Here is an 18,366-nt window from a genome sequence, read left to right on the forward strand (position 1 = left end):
ACGAGCCGAGGCGAATGCGAACGAAGAAGGTGCGAGTGACGGGTCGCGAGCAAGGGCAGGCGTCTAACCGTATGGTGACTCAGAGGGGCAGCTCGCGTTGGTAGCAGCATTCACGAAAACATGTGGGCAGGGTGCGGGCGCCGAGAGCTGCAGCAGCAAACTGCGGGGCTGTCCTGTCGATGGCGGGCCCAGGAGCTTCGGAGGACCGACATGGCGCGCCTCAGCCCTTCTGGAAGCTTCACGTAAGTGCGCCTAGACGACCACGCTCCCAGTATAACAACCGCCATGTCCCGATCCCAACACCAGCACTATCGCTAATCCATCACACCACGCCTACCAATCGGCTGTCTTCGGGAGTACTTGTAGCACGATTTCCTGCCAAAGCTGCGATGCATGGCGCAAGTCGCTAGCTCCCCTCGTCCCTTCGCGCAACAACAGAATGCGCCCCATGGCACCAAGAGAGCCGCCGACAGCTCGCTCGAGAATGAACAGCGGCTGAGTAAGCGGTTCGACCTGCTGAACCTAGGTACGCTCTTCCCATTACACTTTACACATGGGAACCCCCTTCTAACAACAGTACAGTAGACAACAATGGCACACGCCTCTACATCCCCGTCCCAGGCTCAACCGACGCCCCCCTCCCCCGGCATCCCCAAGGCGCAACCTCCTACGGCGACCCTCTAGCTTTCGTCTCACCACGTCGCCAACAACCCCGCAAGCCACGCCACGTCCGCGCCAGCCCCTCCCAAGAAGCATGCGGCATGGAGATAGAAGACACGCCCCACCGCGTCTATATCTCGGACCTAAGCGCCGAACTCTCAGACCTAGAATCCGACGAGGAAACGCCCATCTTCCTCTCCGACATCGAGAAGCACCTCTCCAAAATCCCTCAGCACATCTTACAGGGCCCAGAGCCCAAGCCCACGGATAAGAACCAGTTGGTGCTGTATAATGTGCCGAGCAGTTTGACGGTGCCCGAGGCGCAGGATAATGTGCGCAAGGCGATTGTAGAGGCGCGGCAGAGGATTAGGGATAAGCAGGTTAATCCCGTGACGGAGCCTGTGGATGTGGATCTGGGTAGGGATAGTAGTGTGGTTGGAGGACCGAGGATTATGGATGCGATACCCCGAGCTATGGCGTCACCTGTAGAGGGGGACGGAGATGCCATGGACATTGACTGATTTGAATGATTGCTTGAGTGAATGGTATTATTGGTAGTTGGTCATGAAATTATTATGGATAGTTTGTAACGCTTGTTATACATCAAATGCAATCAACGTGATCCAGTCACGATCTTGTATATCCGCCTTTTGCAGCTGTTTTGTATGTGCATCCTATCTACCGTCTGAATCTATCCAAAACACCCATAATCTTGGCCTTTGCTGGCCGAGGTGGCAGTTCTTGTGATTGTCCTTGCTCGACATCGGAACCGACAACGCCGCTCTGTTGAGGTCCGGCTTGTTGCGGTACTCCTTGTGGTGGGGCACCGTATACCGGCATCTCCATACCCTGAGCTCCTTGGTTCGGGTTCATCTTGGTGGCGCCGGGAGGAGGGGGCGCAAAGTATTGGGGCGGTGCATCAGTGTTCTGGTACAGCGGCGGGGGTTCTGCCCATGTACCGTCCTGTCTTTGTGTGTATTGCGGGTTTGGTGCGTTAGGTGCGTAGGGGTTTTGCGTTTGGTAGAAGGTGAAGTGGTTCTGGGGGACCTGACCATGACGGCGGCGTTCAGAGTAGGATATGAGGAACTGTTGTGACCGTTAGTATATGAAGGGTTGCGTGTGTTGGAGAAGAGGGGTAACGTACGCGATGGTATGAGAGCAACGGTAGGCCCTTCCTCAGACGTTGCTTTGCGTGGATGCGGCCTCCTACAAACCAACCGAAGAATATGAGAAAGAAAGCTGCGAGGATAATCCATTTGACGATTATGCCTTTCTGTCATCTTGTTAGTTCGAAGTCCTGTGAAGACCACTGGGTGATGAGCCAAACATACGTCTGAGTACCAAAAGCCATTGTCGTCAAAGCCACACTCCCTCGATCCGTCATCAAATTCGACGCAGTATCTCTTTGTTAATGAAATCATAACTGCGGTGTGTGTATTCTCAGCAGAGATAGTAGTGCGAGTCGTGGATGTCTACGTTGGATCGCAGATGGGAAGATCGACTGGTATAAGCCCAGTATGTGCCGCAATTCAGGGAGGATGATATGGCCGATATGAGCGGTTAATGGGACAGCTGCGCCACTGCTACGTCGTTCTGTCCTTCGGTCGGTTAGGCTCCCGAGAGGGAGGTGTGTCGCGTGTGGAGTGGGTTGGCAACGGGTATTGTTTCAGATGTGTGAGGCGTGGGTGTGTTGGGTTTCAAGATGGGATGGATGCGCGAGCGGCTGTTGAATGGCTGCTGACCTTCGATAGTAAATAACTAAGGAAGTGGCTTGAGGAGAAGGAAATGGAAACTTATGGAAACGACGACGAATTGAATGAGTGACAAAAAGAACAACCAAAAAAAGAAGTGACGAAGATTGTGGCTGGGGCAACTGAAGCCTCGAGGTTGGGGAGGTCGGGGGAGCTCTGGTCTGCAAGGGACGCGTGGAAAGGAGTGGAGCGCGTCCCGTGCCCTGCAGGGCTGAAAGCTTGTTCCTTGCCCGCCTGGCCGGATGTGGCGGACTTCACTCCGCATCCTCATCTGTCAAAATGTGGCTGTGGCATTTATTGCGTTGGAAAATGCGCGTGAACCATGATGCAACAGTCGGTGAGGTTCGATTCTTTATATTGAAACATACACTTCCTTGTGTTACGTGTTGAGTAGCGCGTCTTCCCGCTAGACAGCAATCATCCGCCGCTGTTGCCGCTGCAGCAAGATGCTTTCTTTTTTCGCACATCACATTGTAAAGTACTGTTGGGATACAGATTGAGTTACGCGGAGAACCTCGCAGCACTGATGCGCGCACAATGGACATGTCATAATGATAGGTTGGATCAAATTCAGTGCCGTTGGGATGCCGGCTTCCCTAACCTAAAGCAAAAAAGAAACAAAACACAGACTAAACGTTGTGGTATAATGCCACCGAACGCCTGATTAACATGCCCAATGAAGACCTCACTATCGCACTCTATACTTCCGCCATTCCACTGTAGACTCCAGAGGTCCCCGCATGTTTCGCAATGCTACGTCACCGTGACGTATATTCCGCCGTCGGGCGCTGAACATAGAAAACGCCCAAAGGCTTCAACTCCGGTCCCATGCTTGAAGGTCAAATGAAACCGCGTGTACAGATAGAAAGGATAACCAGCGAAAGGAAAGTCTAATGTAACAAGTTGCGAAGAGATGGACTGGCACTAGCCCCCGTGTTGGCGCGCTCAGTGGGCGCAGACGTGACGGTTGGTGCCTCCCGCATCACTGTATCCATGGGTGTTGCCGGTCTGCCAGGTGCAGGGCTTCCGTGGTGGAGCACAGGGTACTGTGCTACTGGAGGAGGAGCAGTGAATGGGCTTTCACGCGACGCAGGATGTGCGTGAGGATGGGTTGGAGAATAGGGCATTGTCCGTGGTGATTGCATAGCCCCGTTGACCATCATCGCGCCGTTGTTGTGGTGCAACTGGGGAGGTCCACTAATGGGTGGTCCAGAGTACGGTGGCCGAAGCCCTGCCGCTGCTATCGCCGAGTGCATCGGTGCGCCTGAAAAGGCTGCATACCCATTCGGCTGAGGCGGATATGGCGCGTGGAATGCAGGAATATGGCCAACAGGTGGAGCTTGTAGTGGTGGTGGCCCGTAACCGTTTCCGTTGGGCATGTGGTGTGGGGGATGCCCAGGCCCTGGAGGAACACCGCTGTGCCATGAGGGCAACGGCGGAGGCTGACCTGGTATTTGGCCGCCTGGTAGCGCCCAACCTCCTGCCAAAGCTGGTGGTGGTGGTGGATATGGTGGAATTTGAGTCGCGGGCAGTGGATAGGTTTGTGGTGGCTCTTTGAAGATCGAAACTGATCTCGCTCGCTCTTCCTCCTCATCATCTTTGCCATTTTGCTTCTTCCAATGACACTTCTGGCACATATATGCAGCTGAAGGAGCCGCGTCCACATCCGTGTTGAGCCGCAAGGTTTTGTGTGCTGGTGAAGCAACAGCTGGCGCATCAGTCATTGGCTGATCGCCTTGGCCATTGCCGTTGACGATTTGGCCTTCCTCGACGACGGGCTTCTTCTCGATGTGGCCGTTCATATCTGCAGTACCGTCGCGGTCGATTGGTCCGTCTACTATACGAGGCGCTTGCGTTGCTGCCGTTTCCTCGTCAAGTTTCCACCATCGTGGGCTAGATTCGATCTTGCAGCGCACGCATTTACGCTCAGGCTTGGGCGCCGCTGGCTCGCTTGACTCTTCCTTGACTGATATACCAGCGTTGGACTGTCGACCTCGGGCTGACGTGGGTGTGGGCGCTGCGACTGCAGATGCTCGGCGGTTGGCCGGCGCAGGCACGATTTGGGGTACGATGCGTGTCGATTGGTCCACCAGATTGGCTTTGCGCGCGGTACCAGTCAGGGTGAGGTCAGCCTGCTTGAACTCCCGCGCGAACAGCTGAAGCGCAATCAGGTCTGTTCCATCTACGGGTTCATTCATTGGGTGGACAACAGTCTTGGGAGCGTGGTCTTTACACCAGATCGCGGCGATCAGAGTACCCGTCTCTCCGTTCATAGTCACCGTAGGTACGGCATCTCTGCGAGAGACCTTGACTGGGGTCATGTCGAATCCGAATGTATATCCGTTGCTGTGCGCGCAGCCAACATGGAAAGTCGCGTGGCACTGCAGGCACGATGTGCATGCGCCGTCGGTTGTCTTGCAAAGCTTACAGACTGCGTCGTACCGAAGTGTTGGTGCTCCTATTCCCTCCACCATGTCGAGACGTGTCGCGCTGCTGAACTTGATTTCAGGATGCCATATTGCACAATACACGTGCACCCAGTTGTTGTCAGCGGTGCGCTTGAGCGGTTCACGGGGTACAAGCGGTCGACCCTTCTCTTGTTGCCGAAGGCGATACTCGTCCTTGGCTTTGTCAATAAGCTCCTTCTCTAGGCGCTCCCTTTCGCGATCACGGTCCGTCCTCTTCTTGTGCGTAATCTTCGGTTGTTCATAGAACTCTTGCTCGGTCTCCTGCTGTGGGCAGAGAACGCACTCGTACGTCTTTTGATGGTCAGCATGATATCTGAAATGGCGAACCTGCAACTTACATATGACACACTCTCTTTCTTGTCGTTCTTGCATGGATCGCAATACCACTTGTTTGCCTGTCGCGTATCTTCGACACCGTAACAAGGTTTGTGAACAGTCAACCGACAGGCTGCGCATTCTAGACGCGTACCTTCCGACGACCGACATACAGCGCATGGCAAAGGCTTCAGTTTTGGAGGCGCAGGAACTGGTGGTGGAGTTGGGGCTTTGGGCGCCGGGGTAGCCTTCTCTTTTTCTTTCTTCTTCGAGACAGGCTCGTTGACAGGAGTTGTTGTTCCACTGTCTCCGTTGGTAATGGCGGCAGTTTTCTGCTTCTTCTTCGGTGGCTCTGCAATCGGTTGGACGATAGCAGCCGGCATCTCGACGTACTCCGGAGTGGGGTTCTTGGAGCTGGGGTCCGACTGCGCGGCGTAGACCTCACGCAGGAGCTCCTCGTCAATGCGACGCTTCCACGCCTTACCTCCACCCTGCGCGACCTTCTTTGCGATCTCGTCTACATTTTCCCATGTCACTGCATACTTGCGCCATAAATTCGCGCAGCGCAGGCAGAGGGCGATGAGGAATCCGGTTTTGTCCTTGGAACGACCATCGGGGGGTATCACTTGACCAGGTGTCACGCCAGGCGCGCGTCTCCATTGGCGAGAGTGGCGAACTGTGCAGAACTTGCACTGGAAAAGCCGCTTGCGCTGAACGGCCTTTGCGCTGTCGAAAGCCGAGTCGTCTGCGGCATCCGCTACGTCGTCAACAAGCCGGGATTGTGCGTCAGGTTCAACCTTCTTGCTGCGGCCCTTGCGGCTGCTGTAAGAGCCCCAGATCTCTCTTCCTTTGGGTGTCTTCTTCCACATGTAGTAATAGCGCACGGCATCCCCGTAGAACATGGTCTTGCTTGTGTGCTGGCGGACGAGCCTGATCTCAGAACCATATTTTGCCACACCTTCGTTCCACTTCTTCTCTTCTTCCTTGGTCAGCTCTGGTTCTTTCAAGTCTTTCCGCTTGTCGATCTTCTTGACATGCTTCAAGGCTACATCCGCGTCGTACTGATATTTGGTGAAGAGCGTCAAGCACCGATCCAAGAAGTTCGTGTTGTACGGTTCCACCCCAACATGCGACTTGGCCAATGCCCTTGCCCGATTCATGTAGGCTTTTACTTGATCTTCCGTGACGTTGGGAGCGTTGTCTTCTCCTCGAGTGGAGTGTACTCCTAGTGGAGGCATCTTGAACATCAATTCCGCGGTACACTTGGAGTCCTTGTTCGGCAGGTCTTCACCACGACGAACATAACCAGGCGGCTCGTCCATTACCCACTTAGGGCGCTTAGCCTTCTCCGCCTTGTCTGCTTCGATCGCGGCTACCGTCTCTTTCGATAGCTTGCCTTCCTTCTTGTTACCCGCAGCCTTGACGTAGCGTTTCTTAATCTCCGCAGGTTTGACCAGTTCCACAGGGTGTCCATGCCAGACGTTGACGTTTGCTTGATGTCGAGGTCCCAGCCGAGAACTTGCGCGAGGGTAAATGGCCCGATCGTCGTACTGCAGTGCGTCCTCTACCCGGCAGTGTATGCCAAGATATCGCATAGGCCACATCTTAGCCAAAGCAATCTCGGCCTGTGTTGCAGGATGTGTGTCGACTTGGGAATCGGGGTCCGGTGTGTCTGCATTGGTATCGCCGCTTGCTTCCTCCTCTTCCTCATCTATGACTTCTTCCTCTTCGGCATCTTCGTGAGTGGTACCCAGGCGGGCCTCCAACTTCTTCTCTTGCGCTCTGCTACATGGACCACAAGCCCAAGCAAATCCACGAGATGGTTTTTTGAGTAATGGTGGGCGCACGCAGTTCATGTGATAGGTGTTGTGACACACTGCGCACTCAACGGAGTCATTCCTAATCAGGTTAGCTCCGTCACGTGGATGGGTAAATGGAGACTTACGCTGCGCAATATCCAACACAACGCTTGCAGCTCTTAACAGCGCTTGTGAGTTCCTTTACCCGACTCGTCTCGAGACAGATGTACTTCCACCGCTCGTCCAGGGCTTTCTTGACCTTGTCGGGTACGTTGATAACCGATGAGACGGGAATGACATCGTACCAGCGATGAATGAAGCGGTCAAAAACCTGGTTGAACCAGAAGCTGTCTTTCGTTTTGCGATACTCGTCAAGGTCGCCGATTTCGCTCCGATGCAAGATTTGGCATTTTCCCCGTAAAGACGCCAGAGGGCATAGATCAGAGTGCATGGTCGCGTAGACCAGACGAGTGTCATTGTTGTAGCGCTGGACATCTCGTGGGCGATAGAACCAATTGACTCGCATGGACTCTATCCGCTTCTTGGGGTCGTTGTCGACGTGGATAAATTCCATAACCCGGCAGAGGTAGTAAGGCTCGCCGGGCGGCTCGCACACGAGGTACACCTGATCTGCACATCCAATTAGAAAACGGAAATCAAGCCGCAAGACGTGGCTGGCGTAACGGAGCGACCGTCAGCTGCAGCCAAAGCAAATCAAAACTTACCGTTGACTGAAAGAATTTGGCCATCGTCGGCTTCCAAGTGACCGTCCTTGAGGAAAGCACCCGTATTTTCGAACGTCATCATGTTGGTCTCTCGCGCGCTGTTGGCGGCTACCATGGCGCTGGCATGGCTTCCGCGCTTCGCCCCTGCTTGGCTTGGCGCAGCGGCACTCGCGTGACTACCATTTGCGCCATTCGCAGCATTTTTGCGTCGTTTGGTTGCGGGCTGCGGTTGTGGTGTGCTTGACTGAGTCGACGCAGCTGTTGCTGGTGTGCCGGAAATATGAGGATTCGGCGCGGTCTCTTTAGTGTTGGTTCCGGAATTACCCCACGATGCATTGCCTTGTGCAGAGGCGGAACCTTTCTTCCCACCCACACTGGCAGAGTGGCCGTTTTCGGGAGCCATAGAATTACGCGACGGCGGATCAGATGCGTTGCCATTTGTGGCTGCAGCTCCCATTTCGAAGTCCATTTCGGTGTCCTCAGCATAATTAGGTCGCGACCTGCCAGGACGGCCGCGCGATCGCGTACCGTATGACGATAGCGCCTCACCGTTTTGATCTGGCTCCTTTGACGATGCTTTGGACTGATTTGAAGCGACGTTGGCCGCCTCGGGTGATGGTTGCACGTCGTCCATGGCAGAAGACGCGTCGTTGGGGTTTTGTGCAGGCTCCCGTACTTCCAAAGAAGCAGCAGGTGTCGAATTTCTGGTAGAAGCCTTGCTAGTTGATTTCGAAGGCGCTACTTCTGATGCAGCGCTGGGTTGATGCTGTTGATTGCTTTGCGCGTCATCTTCGTTGCGCGGTGATGGTGCATTGGACTGGTCCCCAGCCGTCGAAGACGGAGCCTCGCCTTCGCCGTTCTTCGTGTCCGCCATGCCGATTACTGCAGAAGAAGGCAGAATCAATGAAAAGGCCGAGGCAAAGGACGGCGAAGAACCCTTTCAAGGCAGGCGCGGGCTGTCGCCAGGGTTGTCGCTAGAAAGAAGCCCGTCAAGTGCGGATATCAACGCAGCATGAGAAGGCCCATCAGCGCATACACGCGAACTTGTGAAGTAGTAGGTCAAAGGTGAGTATTTTCGGGGTTCAAGACGGCTGGCTTGATGGGGCCGATGGCGAAACCGGGAGAGGTTTCGCGGTTAGACGAAAGAAAGCGTGGTGTGGGGAAGAATTAGTGAAGAAGGGAGCAGTGGTTGAAGGAATTCGAAGATGGCGGACTCGCTGTAGTATGGGTCTAACGGTGCCAAGCTAGGCCCAAGGCTACGTCCGTGGGACCTAGGTTCTTTCTTACGCATATCTCATCTTTCTCATCGGTGCTGCTAACCACAGCACCCTGACAGCAGCGCCCGCGCCTGCCCACGCCGTACAGATGCGTCGTTCGGCAAACGATGGGGGCGCTGATGGGTCCTTTGTCACGATGTGTTCTTTTGATGGTTTTTGCACGTTCATGTTCACACGGCTTCATCCTTCAACGATCTCCACCACCCCTGTCTGACATACACCGGCAACGCGCCCATCATGCGGCGACTATCTCTGTAATGTGCAGTTGCTCCGCTTGTCTCAGTCATGTCCACTTGTATAGGCCAGCGGACAGGCTGCGTCGTTCGAGTCACTACTCGGTTTCATCAAATTGAGGCATTATATTCATCACATCTCATCGATTGCGTGCGCCTCGACATTTCGCCAGGCCTACTGATCTGGTATCGAGTGCTGTGATGATGGCGTGGGCGCGGCGACGAAGGTTGGAAGGAGGCGATGTATGGTACAGTCCATCGTCTAACTCGATTTAGCGCCGACAAGGGTCGACTGGTCTTAACGAGACCTCGTCGTTTGGCAGAGATCCGTGGATGGAAAGGCTTGATGCCGAATCTTCCACAGCACACATTGCGTCACCCAAGCTGGCAGAGTCAGGACATGCGCCTCATTGCCCGCGCATGTGTCCGGAAACGCAGAGCGCCTGGATCGTTTATTGTTATTCCTTTCTGCGGCCCTGCCACACTAGGCCCAGTCGCGTCTGACTCTCTTACACATCCACCTGTTCCGGCCAAATCAGCCTGGTTCAGACGGCCCGATCGTCTCCATCGTCGACTGCCATCTGGTGGTGAAGCTCCAACGCCGCCCATGGTCGTGTCGCACATGTGCCTGCAACCCGTGCGGTTCGCGGGATTACCCAGCGGCATTGCTAGGTCCGCAGACAAGGGACGCTAGCAGACGCATTCAGTCATATCGTGTCGGCTGCCTTGTTGCCCCCCTTCGAAACACCCAGACACCCAGCCGCACCCTAGCAACCCTCGTCGGCCTCAGATTGCCCGCTTCTCATTCGCTGTTGCCGGCATTCGCTAACGTGATCGTTGGCGCACATCAGCTCGCGCACTTGCAGCAACAATGTGGCCCACGCACCGTCTCATGGGCTTTGATGGGATTTTCGCAGAAGACGACACCGATGTCAAAACACGGCTTGTCAAAGCAGCCGTCTCGTTGACAGTGACTTGCGTGTGCGACCCGGCGCACTCACCAGGCTTGCAACCGACCCTAACCAAAGTGGCCTATCCGGTTCTGCGCGGAGCGCGCCAGTCCCTCCTTCGCTGGGCCTCACTCGAACTTGGGAGCCGTTTCGAACGTGTTGGTGACTAAACTCCGCCAAGTGACCGAGGACTCAGCTTGCGATATCTCACAACACTCTTGCGCCAAGACAGGCGTGGAGTGATTGTCGAAATGCGCCTTGCAGATCAGTCTGTCTATGAGCAGCAGAGGCGGGACCGGATTTCGACACTGCTCTGGTCCTACAGGCAGGTCACAGTTTAAAGACCTCATTGACTTCATCTCTGAAGTTGCGACACAACTATCTTGTGCCCATGCCTACCCGTGTTGACGAATAAGCGATAACAGCGAAGAGTCTTCTTCGTCATCGCTTGCGCTCGTATAGCGATGCAGAGTCCTATAGTCACAAGACTTTGAGTGATCTCAGAGCTCCACAGCGTTATCTTATATTTGCGTTATCGGGACATCTCACGGTGGCTTTCACGACCAACACTCAATAGTGCACATCATTTTCCGTCAAGGACCTGCCCACTCACAACATATCGCTTCCAACCCCCCCTCCACCGCGTCTGGTTTACAGAGACGTTTCATGCCTCAGCAAAGTACCTCGTGAAAGTTTTGAACCCAGCATGGTTCAGCATGGCGGTTGGGGATGTGTTAGCATTGTCTCATCTTGAAGGGGCGGTCTTTAGGTTCTTTTTGCCATGAACTGGATTCAAAAGCCACGCGATCCGGTTCCGCCATGAAAACTACGAGAACTACGTCGTCTGGTACACGGCGATAGGCAGACTTGGGCAAGTCGGTACACGCATTGCGAGTTGCGCGGTCGTGTACAGTGCAGGAGGGTACTGGCCGCAATCAACCGGTGGCTGAAAGATGTTCAAGGCACATTCAACACTCAAAACGCTATTCGTGAAATGCGCTGAATCACCAGGACGTCACTTTGCGACAGTAGAGCGCAGCAAGGTGGTTATCGGCGACGCCTACCTAGACTCGCACTCTAGTTTGGTGCATGCGGGAACGACAGGCGCTTGCAGATCGGTCGAAGAGCCATAACCGTGCCGGAAACTATCTGTTTTCTGTCCATCAACGGCGCGCAAAGCCCCTTTTCATGCCCATTGATCGAGCAAGGTTTTCAGCGACAACAATCAAACTTTCGGTCCGAGGGCAGATATAACCACTTACACAGCCGTGTCCGCACCGTCATGCTTGCCAATACTGCCTCGACCATGGGGAGCTGGGAATGTGCTGGCACCGTTCGTGATCGCAACAAACAACGCTCGGCTCCAGTACCGATAAACTGCCTCGTTTTGCGAAAGGCGCAGAGATCGCCATTTCCTGTTCCGGCTGGATATGTTCATGATGGATTACCCTGATTTCTTCAAGGTGTGCGGGCACTTGTCATGGTCGGGGTGGGGCCTTGATGACATCTGCCTGCCGAGGTCAAGCCGCTGACCTGCATGGAAGACGCACGAGCCAGCGCCAACATTAGCTGCGCTAGCATCCCCAGTGCGGATCCCCCTCCTCAGCGACTGCAACTCGGAACGATAGCTCACGCGTTTCACAGAATACTGTTGAAAACTTGTTGTATTAAGATGATGTTGTAACTATGTAGGAAGTACTCCTTATAACCCTCCTACTTCTCTTTGTTATGAGGTTTAACAGTAAAACAGCTTGTCAAAACAACAAATACCCATGCGACAATAGGTCATGTACATTCCTTAGAACGGCAGTATGATTGAATTGTTCTGCACGTTGTCTGCATCTTGCCGCCAAACAGATCGTATCACCATAGGCTGCTGTCTTCCGCGCACGAGAAGTTCAACATCCAACTATGATATAGCCATGTTCCGTTTGTTTTTTCCCTCATCAACTCTCACCTCATTTCCCACCAAAGGATCAACTCCTAGCAAGTTCCAAATTGTAGATGAAGAAGTTTACAAGGCGAAGATGGCCAAAAGACCGGCGAGACCGGCACCAGCGATACGAGCTGAAGCCTTGTCAGCGGCACCAGTGGAGGCGGCACCAGCTCCGGAGCCAGATTCGGTTCCAGAGGCAGAGGCAGAGTCTCCTGGGTTATTGTTAGTACAAAAATGAGCAGAATCTACTGCCGATGACAATCATACCTGAGGTAGCCGTAGGGTTGGCAGAGCCGGTAGCAGAGGCAGAGGCACCTGCAGCAGCAGAACCAGAAGCAGAGCCGGAAGCAACAGCGCCACCAGCAGCGCCAGGGGCAAAAGCGGTTTGGCTGCTGGGGAAAAGGCTGTTGATGCAGCTGTCGACGCACTTGGCGTAGGCAATGGAGTCGGAGGTAGAGCCATCGCCCTGGTCGCATTTGGCGGCACATTCGTTGGTTGCGATAGCCTGGGAGGCGTTGGGGCGAGCGTTGCCCAAGCATGCAGCCTGGCAGTTCACATCACCGGCGTCGCAGTCCATGGCACAGCTGATAGCGGGAGAGAGACCGCTAGGAATGGCGGCAGCCGCTGGGGCGCTGGTAACAGACGCATCTTGGGGAAGAGCGAAGGCGCCAATGGCGAAGAGGAGAACAGCGGAGTACTTCATCTTGAATTTGGTTTGGGTTTGGGTATTACTCGAAGGTTGTAAATAGCGGTTCGATTGTGAGGATTAATACAGGTATACTGAAGATACGGTAAGCGAGCGTGGGAAGTACGAGTACTTGAAGGCTGAATCAGAATAAAGAACGAACGTTGGCGCACACACTGAGAATCCGGGGCAGGCCATCTCGCTTTTTATTGCACTGTTACACTACTAGTCAGTACATAGGGGTTTGGCGAGTAGTGGCTCCGTTGTGCTTATATTGGGTTTCGACTATGCCCCGTGTGGTAAGCCTTGTCGGGCCGGCGGCGTCATATCGAGGCACGTCGGCTGGAACCTTACCAGTGGTAGCCTGGACTCCAGGGCTGCAGGGGTCCACCACACCTGCCCCATCCATCTGCGCCAAAACGCGCTAGAAAACGACGCGTCGCGACATTTACCTCACAACGCCACTAAAAGTGTCGCCGCTTCGCAAACACCCGCGCAATGGACGAGAGTGATGAATACGGCGACGAGTTCGACGACACCGAGTTTCTCGATGCCGCGACGCAGGCCGAGAAAGAGAACACGCCTGCCTTCCCGCCCTCACCAAGGCCAGCCAAGCGGCGAAAGATCAGCAACGTAAATGAGCAAGCGGAGTCTGTTCCGCGCAAGGCACAACGAGGACGTCGCCGAGGCCCTTTCGTATCGTCTGATGAGGATGAAGACGCATTTGATGAATCCGATCAGACGTTGTCTGAGAAACGCCGCAAGAGTGTCTCACCTGCAAAGAGCGTGCCTGCAAGTCGCAAGAAGAGAGCGCAGTCGAAGCAAAGCTATGATGAAGATGCATCGCCCGTCAAAGAGACTGCTGCGGATAAACGGAAAGAACGCATTCACGTATCCACCATCAACCTCGAGATGCCAGACACATTCTATACACAGCCACCTCCAACAGACTCCCCACCGTGGAAGCCGCGAGGAGCAATATGGACGAAGCCTGCTACCACGATTGGCGTTCACAAGCCATCAGCACCTGCGAAACAGAATGGGTTGGACGCTACGAGGAATGTGTCTTTGCCGGGTAGACAGTCAACATCATCTAGGCCCGCACCGCAAGCGGCGCCTTCTCCAGTTCCTTCAGACTCATTTGGGGATGTCGACATCGACATTGACGAGTCACCAAGATTACCAGTTCGGGCTGCGACGGCAACGGCAACAGGTGCCTATGACTTCACCCAAGACCTAGCAGATCTCCCATCTGACGCCTTTGCCTCTTCATGTTCCTCGCCACAGAAGCAGGACGATGTACAAGTTACGTCAGCCAGAAAGCGGGTGGTCGCACCTCTCACTGGCCTACGGCAAACTACCTTGTTCGGTCGTGCGGGTGTTGATAGTACAATTGCCCCATCCCAAGTAAACAAGCGTTACAATTTTGTCGTCGACCAGAAGGCAGAGCCACCCACTCACCACAAGCTGGATCCAGAAGCAATCAAGACTTGGGTGTATCCAACAAACCTGGGCACTATCCGAGACTACCAGTTTAACATCGTCCAGAGAGGTCTCTTTCACAACTTACTCGTCGCTCTTCCGACTGGTCTTGGTAAAACATTCATCGCGGCTACGATCATACTGAACTGGTTTCGATGGACGACAGAAGCACAGATAGTCTTTGTCGCTCCTACCAAGCCGCTCGTGGCACAACAGGTAGAAGCCTGCTTCCATATCGCAGGTATTCCGCGCTCGTACACCACAATGCTTACCGGAGGCGTGTCGACCGGCTTACGCGCAGAAGAGTGGAAAGAGAAAAGAGTCTTCTTCATGACGCCTCAGACACTCCTAAACGACTTGAAATCTGGATACGCAGATCCCAAGAAGATTGTACTATTGGTTGTTGATGAAGCTCATCGTGCGACCGGCGCTTATGCTTACGTCGAGGTCGTCAGCTTCCTCCGCCGATTTAATACGAGTTTCCGAGTACTGGCCTTAACGGCTACACCTGGTGCTGATGTTGAGTCGGTCCAGAAAGTTATCGACGGTCTGGACATTTCCAAAGTAGAGATTCGAACGGAGAACTCCATGGATATCTGCAGCTATGTTCATCAGCGCAAGATCGACAAGAAAGTCTTCCAAAATACAGACGAGATGGAGATGTGTATGGAGCTATACAGCCAAGCACTACAACCCTTGGTGAACACGATAGCTGGTCTCAACGCTTATTGGAGCAAGAACCCCCGCGACTTGACACCTTTCGGGTGCCAACAAGCCAAGAAGAAGTGGTTCCAAGAGGTCGGTCGAAACGCCAACCGTGGCCTTCAAAGCACGGTTCACACCATCTTTGCTATCCTCGCATCTATCTCCCACGGAATGGATCTACTGAAGTACCATGGCATGGGACCCTTCTACATCAAAATGAAGGAGTTTCAGGATGAAGCTGCTAAAACAAAGTCCAAGTACAAGAAGCAGATCCTCGATAGTGACGCTTGGAAGAAACTGATGGTGCGTCTCCATGGGTGGATCAACGACGACAACTTTGTTGGGCATCCAAAGTTGGAGTATTTGCAGCAGGTTATTCTGGATCACTTTGTTAACGCAGGTGATGGCCGAAACGTCGATGGCGCGCCTCCTTCGCAGACGAGAATCATGGTATTCGCCCACTTTCGTGACAGCGCCGAAGAGATCGCGCGCATCCTGAAAAGACATCAGCCGATGATTCGCCCACGCATCTTCGTCGGACAAGCGCACGGGAAGAATTCAGAGGGTATGTCGCAGAAGGACCAGTTGGAGGCTATCGAAAAATTCAAGAATGGCGATTTCAACACGTTGATTGCCACCTCGATTGGTGAAGAAGGTCTCGACATTGGCGAGGTCGATCTCATCATCTGTTACGATTCGAAAGCATCGCCGATTCGCATGTTGCAGCGCATGGGCCGTACAGGTCGAAAACGCCAGGGACGAATTGTGATGCTTCAAATGGAAGGCAAGGAAGAAAATGACGCGAACAAGGCAAACGACAGCTACCTCAAGATGCAAGAGCTTATTGCAGATGGAGGGCACTTCAATTTCCACGACGACGTATCTCGCAGGATTCTACCACCAGATGTCAAGCCAGTCGTTGACCGACGCGCGGTAGAAATCCCCGCCGAAAACTCTCAGAAAGACTGGCTCCCAGAGCCGAAAAAGGGAAGGCGGACAAAGAAGCCTCCCAAGAAATTCCACATGCCAGACGATGTCATCACTGGCTTCGTCACTGCAGGCCGTATGGGCGAGGAGATTGTACCAAAGGGTCGAGGGAAGAAAGCTGCTATGCCAGTATATCCCAGCGAGACAGCCTTTGAGATGCCACCACTCGAGCCGGTCCTTTTGGACGACTCAGCGATGCAGGATCTCGAGAGGCGATACCAGACAGTCTTCGACGATGATGATGCTCCTATGGTTGGGGGATTGGACCTGAGCAAATTTCCCGAGCGACAGCGCACCCTGCCTTACAAAACCCGTCGAGTCGGGCCAGGTCGTGTCACACGGGCTTTTGCTGGTACTATGCAACGCATGCACGATATGGACACTGACCGCCTGGAAAAGTTCCAGCGCGATCTGCACTATTCTGATTGCGAATCAGATGCAGACGATGGTTTCGTTGTGTCACATACGGAGGTTGCGCCAGTCATCGCAGAAGACATGTGGGAAGACGATGAACCCGCTTCACCGGTCCTTCCGACGACCAAAGCAAAAGCAAAGCCTGGCCCGAAACCGAAAGCAAAGGCACCGGCGAAACCCAAGGAGAAGGCGCCACCAAAAGAGAAAGCGGCACTGAAACCAAAAGGAAAGCCAGTGCCGAAACCCAAAGAGATGGCACCTCCGAAGACCCCTAAAACACCAGCACCTCGTGGTCGAGCGCGGAAAGACAAACCAACTGTGGAAACGCCGACTTACGACACCGACGCATTGGATGAAACACCGATAACAAAAACACCTAACTGGCGCGTGTCCAACCTCGCTATGGAAGGCAATGAGTCGTCTCCACCACCGACAGATCCCCGTTTCCGCCTACCATCCCAAGCCGACACAATTGGCTCGGACGACACGTTGGGTGCGGATGAACCGGAGGACCCTCTTGCATGGCAGAATGACTCGGAGCTGGCTAGCTTCATCATTGAAGGGGAGGAGGAAGAGGTAGTGCCTACATCCAGCTTGCCCAGTATTGATATCTTTGGTGTCGGGGCGGGGACGCAAGCAGTCGTCAAAGCTGCCACCAAACCAAAGCGGACACCCAGACGCGAGAAGCTCTTTACCAGCGATATCACGGACGACGATGCAGTTGTCAGCAGTGATAGTGACGATGATGCACCGCTCGTCAAGAAGGGTGCGAGCAGGAAGGACGCTGTCGTTCTTGATTCTGATTCAGAAGTGGAGGAAGACGCGCCTGTCGTTCAAAGGAAAAGAGGCAGACGGATTATAGACGACGACTCGGATGAGTAATAGATGAGGCATCGAATCGATCTTACGACCGTATATATTTAGATAATACAATGCATGTTCATTCAAACTGTTTCCAATACTCTGGCTCGAAGCCGTCCATTTGTTGAGTGTACGGTTCTCCAGCCTTCACCCAACCCTTGATGCCACCACCAAGTGTCAAAGATGTGATCTGATCATCGCCCTTGTCCGCAATATAGTCTGCAAACCAGCCAGAACACCTGGGGCCTCTTCCATTCGATGCGCCTATGATGTGTCAGCGTGCTAGTAGGATCTTCTTGTTCGTGTTCCAAATGACGATACCATGTGGCACGCATCTCACGCCACCAACACACGATCATCTCCTTCATGTCGCATCAAGAACGTCATTTTCATGAGGTGAAGAACTGACCACAATAGAACGCAACGCGTTTGACTCCCGCCCTTTTGCATAAGTCGTACAATACCCCGCGGTTCATGTAGAAAGAGTGGGCGGGAAGGTTTAGGCTACCTCTAATAGTTCCGCCCTCATAATCGGTGCGTCGCACATCGACAGTGAGCAAGTCTGGAGACGAGAGATGTGACAGGGCCTCTTCGCGTGAAAGCGTCGGTGCGGTGCAACGTGGGGCAGGAAAGGCATCTGTCCAACTCCCTGTCGCTTTGGTGGGTTCAGCCATGTCGAAGATTTAGCGGCCGTTATCAGGAAACTATTCTTAGGATATGCGCTCGCTGCAGTTGTTTTGGATATCTAACGCGCAAGTGGATTTGCAGAGCCGCACGAAAGAGTGGTCCGTTGAGCCTCCCGCTAGCGCGTCACGTCAGGGTCCCATTGGCATGTCACCGCCGCCACAGCCTTTGGTACTGGCCACATTGCTACAACCGTGGCCCGATGGACGACTGATTACAATTCCCTGGAATGCCGCGGGTCTGATCTAGTACCATACACCTGTCCCTTCCACGGTTCACTCTTTTGGCCTCTTGCGAATTCGGCTTAGGCTTTGTCTTTCATTTATCTTAGATTGCCTCGAGTCGGAACTTCCTACTTCGCCCAGGGTCTGATTTCCGACTTGCGCCAACGCGGTTTCAATAATCTACACGCTGGCCTCTTTGCCTACCCCACA

The 18,366-nt window shown here is 53.9% G+C and overlaps 6 protein-coding genes across 6 annotated transcripts; 2 read left to right on the forward strand and 4 right to left on the reverse strand.

Moving 5' to 3' along the window:
* Positions 1-393: 393 nt before the first annotated feature.
* Positions 394-1,181, forward strand: J4E86_008118 (uncharacterized protein; the record flags this gene model as incomplete). Its single annotated transcript, XM_051448632.1, has 2 exons — positions 394-526; positions 583-1,181. 2 exons carry the CDS (start codon positions 394-396, stop codon positions 1,179-1,181), a joined length of 732 nt encoding a protein of 243 aa, XP_051300228.1.
* Positions 1,182-1,338: 157 nt separating this feature from the next.
* J4E86_008119 (uncharacterized protein) lies at positions 1,339-2,081 on the reverse strand (the record flags this gene model as incomplete). Its single annotated transcript, XM_051448633.1, has 3 exons — positions 1,339-1,746; positions 1,805-1,933; positions 1,992-2,081. 3 exons carry the CDS (start codon positions 2,079-2,081, stop codon positions 1,339-1,341), a joined length of 627 nt encoding a protein of 208 aa, XP_051300229.1.
* A 1,220-nt stretch (positions 2,082-3,301) lies between these two features.
* J4E86_008120 (uncharacterized protein) lies at positions 3,302-8,592 on the reverse strand (the record flags this gene model as incomplete). The annotated part of the gene is made up of 4 exons (XM_051448634.1): positions 3,302-5,170; positions 5,218-7,093; positions 7,140-7,623; positions 7,719-8,592. The coding sequence occupies 4 exons, from the start codon at positions 8,590-8,592 to the stop codon at positions 3,302-3,304; spliced, it is 5,103 nt and encodes a 1,700-aa protein (XP_051300230.1).
* A 3,600-nt stretch (positions 8,593-12,192) lies between these two features.
* Positions 12,193-12,817, reverse strand: J4E86_008121 (uncharacterized protein; the record flags this gene model as incomplete). The annotated part of the gene is made up of 2 exons (XM_051448635.1): positions 12,193-12,326; positions 12,382-12,817. 2 exons carry the CDS (start codon positions 12,815-12,817, stop codon positions 12,193-12,195), a joined length of 570 nt encoding a protein of 189 aa, XP_051300231.1.
* A 480-nt stretch (positions 12,818-13,297) lies between these two features.
* On the forward strand, positions 13,298-17,269 carry J4E86_008122 (uncharacterized protein; the record flags this gene model as incomplete). The annotated part of the gene is made up of 1 exon (XM_051448636.1): positions 13,298-17,269. One exon carries the CDS (start codon positions 13,298-13,300, stop codon positions 17,267-17,269), a length of 3,972 nt encoding a protein of 1,323 aa, XP_051300232.1.
* A 58-nt stretch (positions 17,270-17,327) lies between these two features.
* On the reverse strand, positions 17,328-17,922 carry J4E86_008123 (uncharacterized protein; the record flags this gene model as incomplete). The annotated part of the gene is made up of 2 exons (XM_051448637.1): positions 17,328-17,512; positions 17,658-17,922. 2 exons carry the CDS (start codon positions 17,920-17,922, stop codon positions 17,328-17,330), a joined length of 450 nt encoding a protein of 149 aa, XP_051300233.1.
* Positions 17,923-18,366: the final 444 nt, after the last annotated feature.

Source organism: Alternaria arbusti (genome assembly GCF_024043155.1).
Source record: "Alternaria arbusti strain BMP 1465 chromosome Unknown scaffold_12, whole genome shotgun sequence".
Taxonomy (NCBI): Eukaryota; Fungi; Ascomycota; class Dothideomycetes; order Pleosporales; family Pleosporaceae; genus Alternaria; species Alternaria arbusti.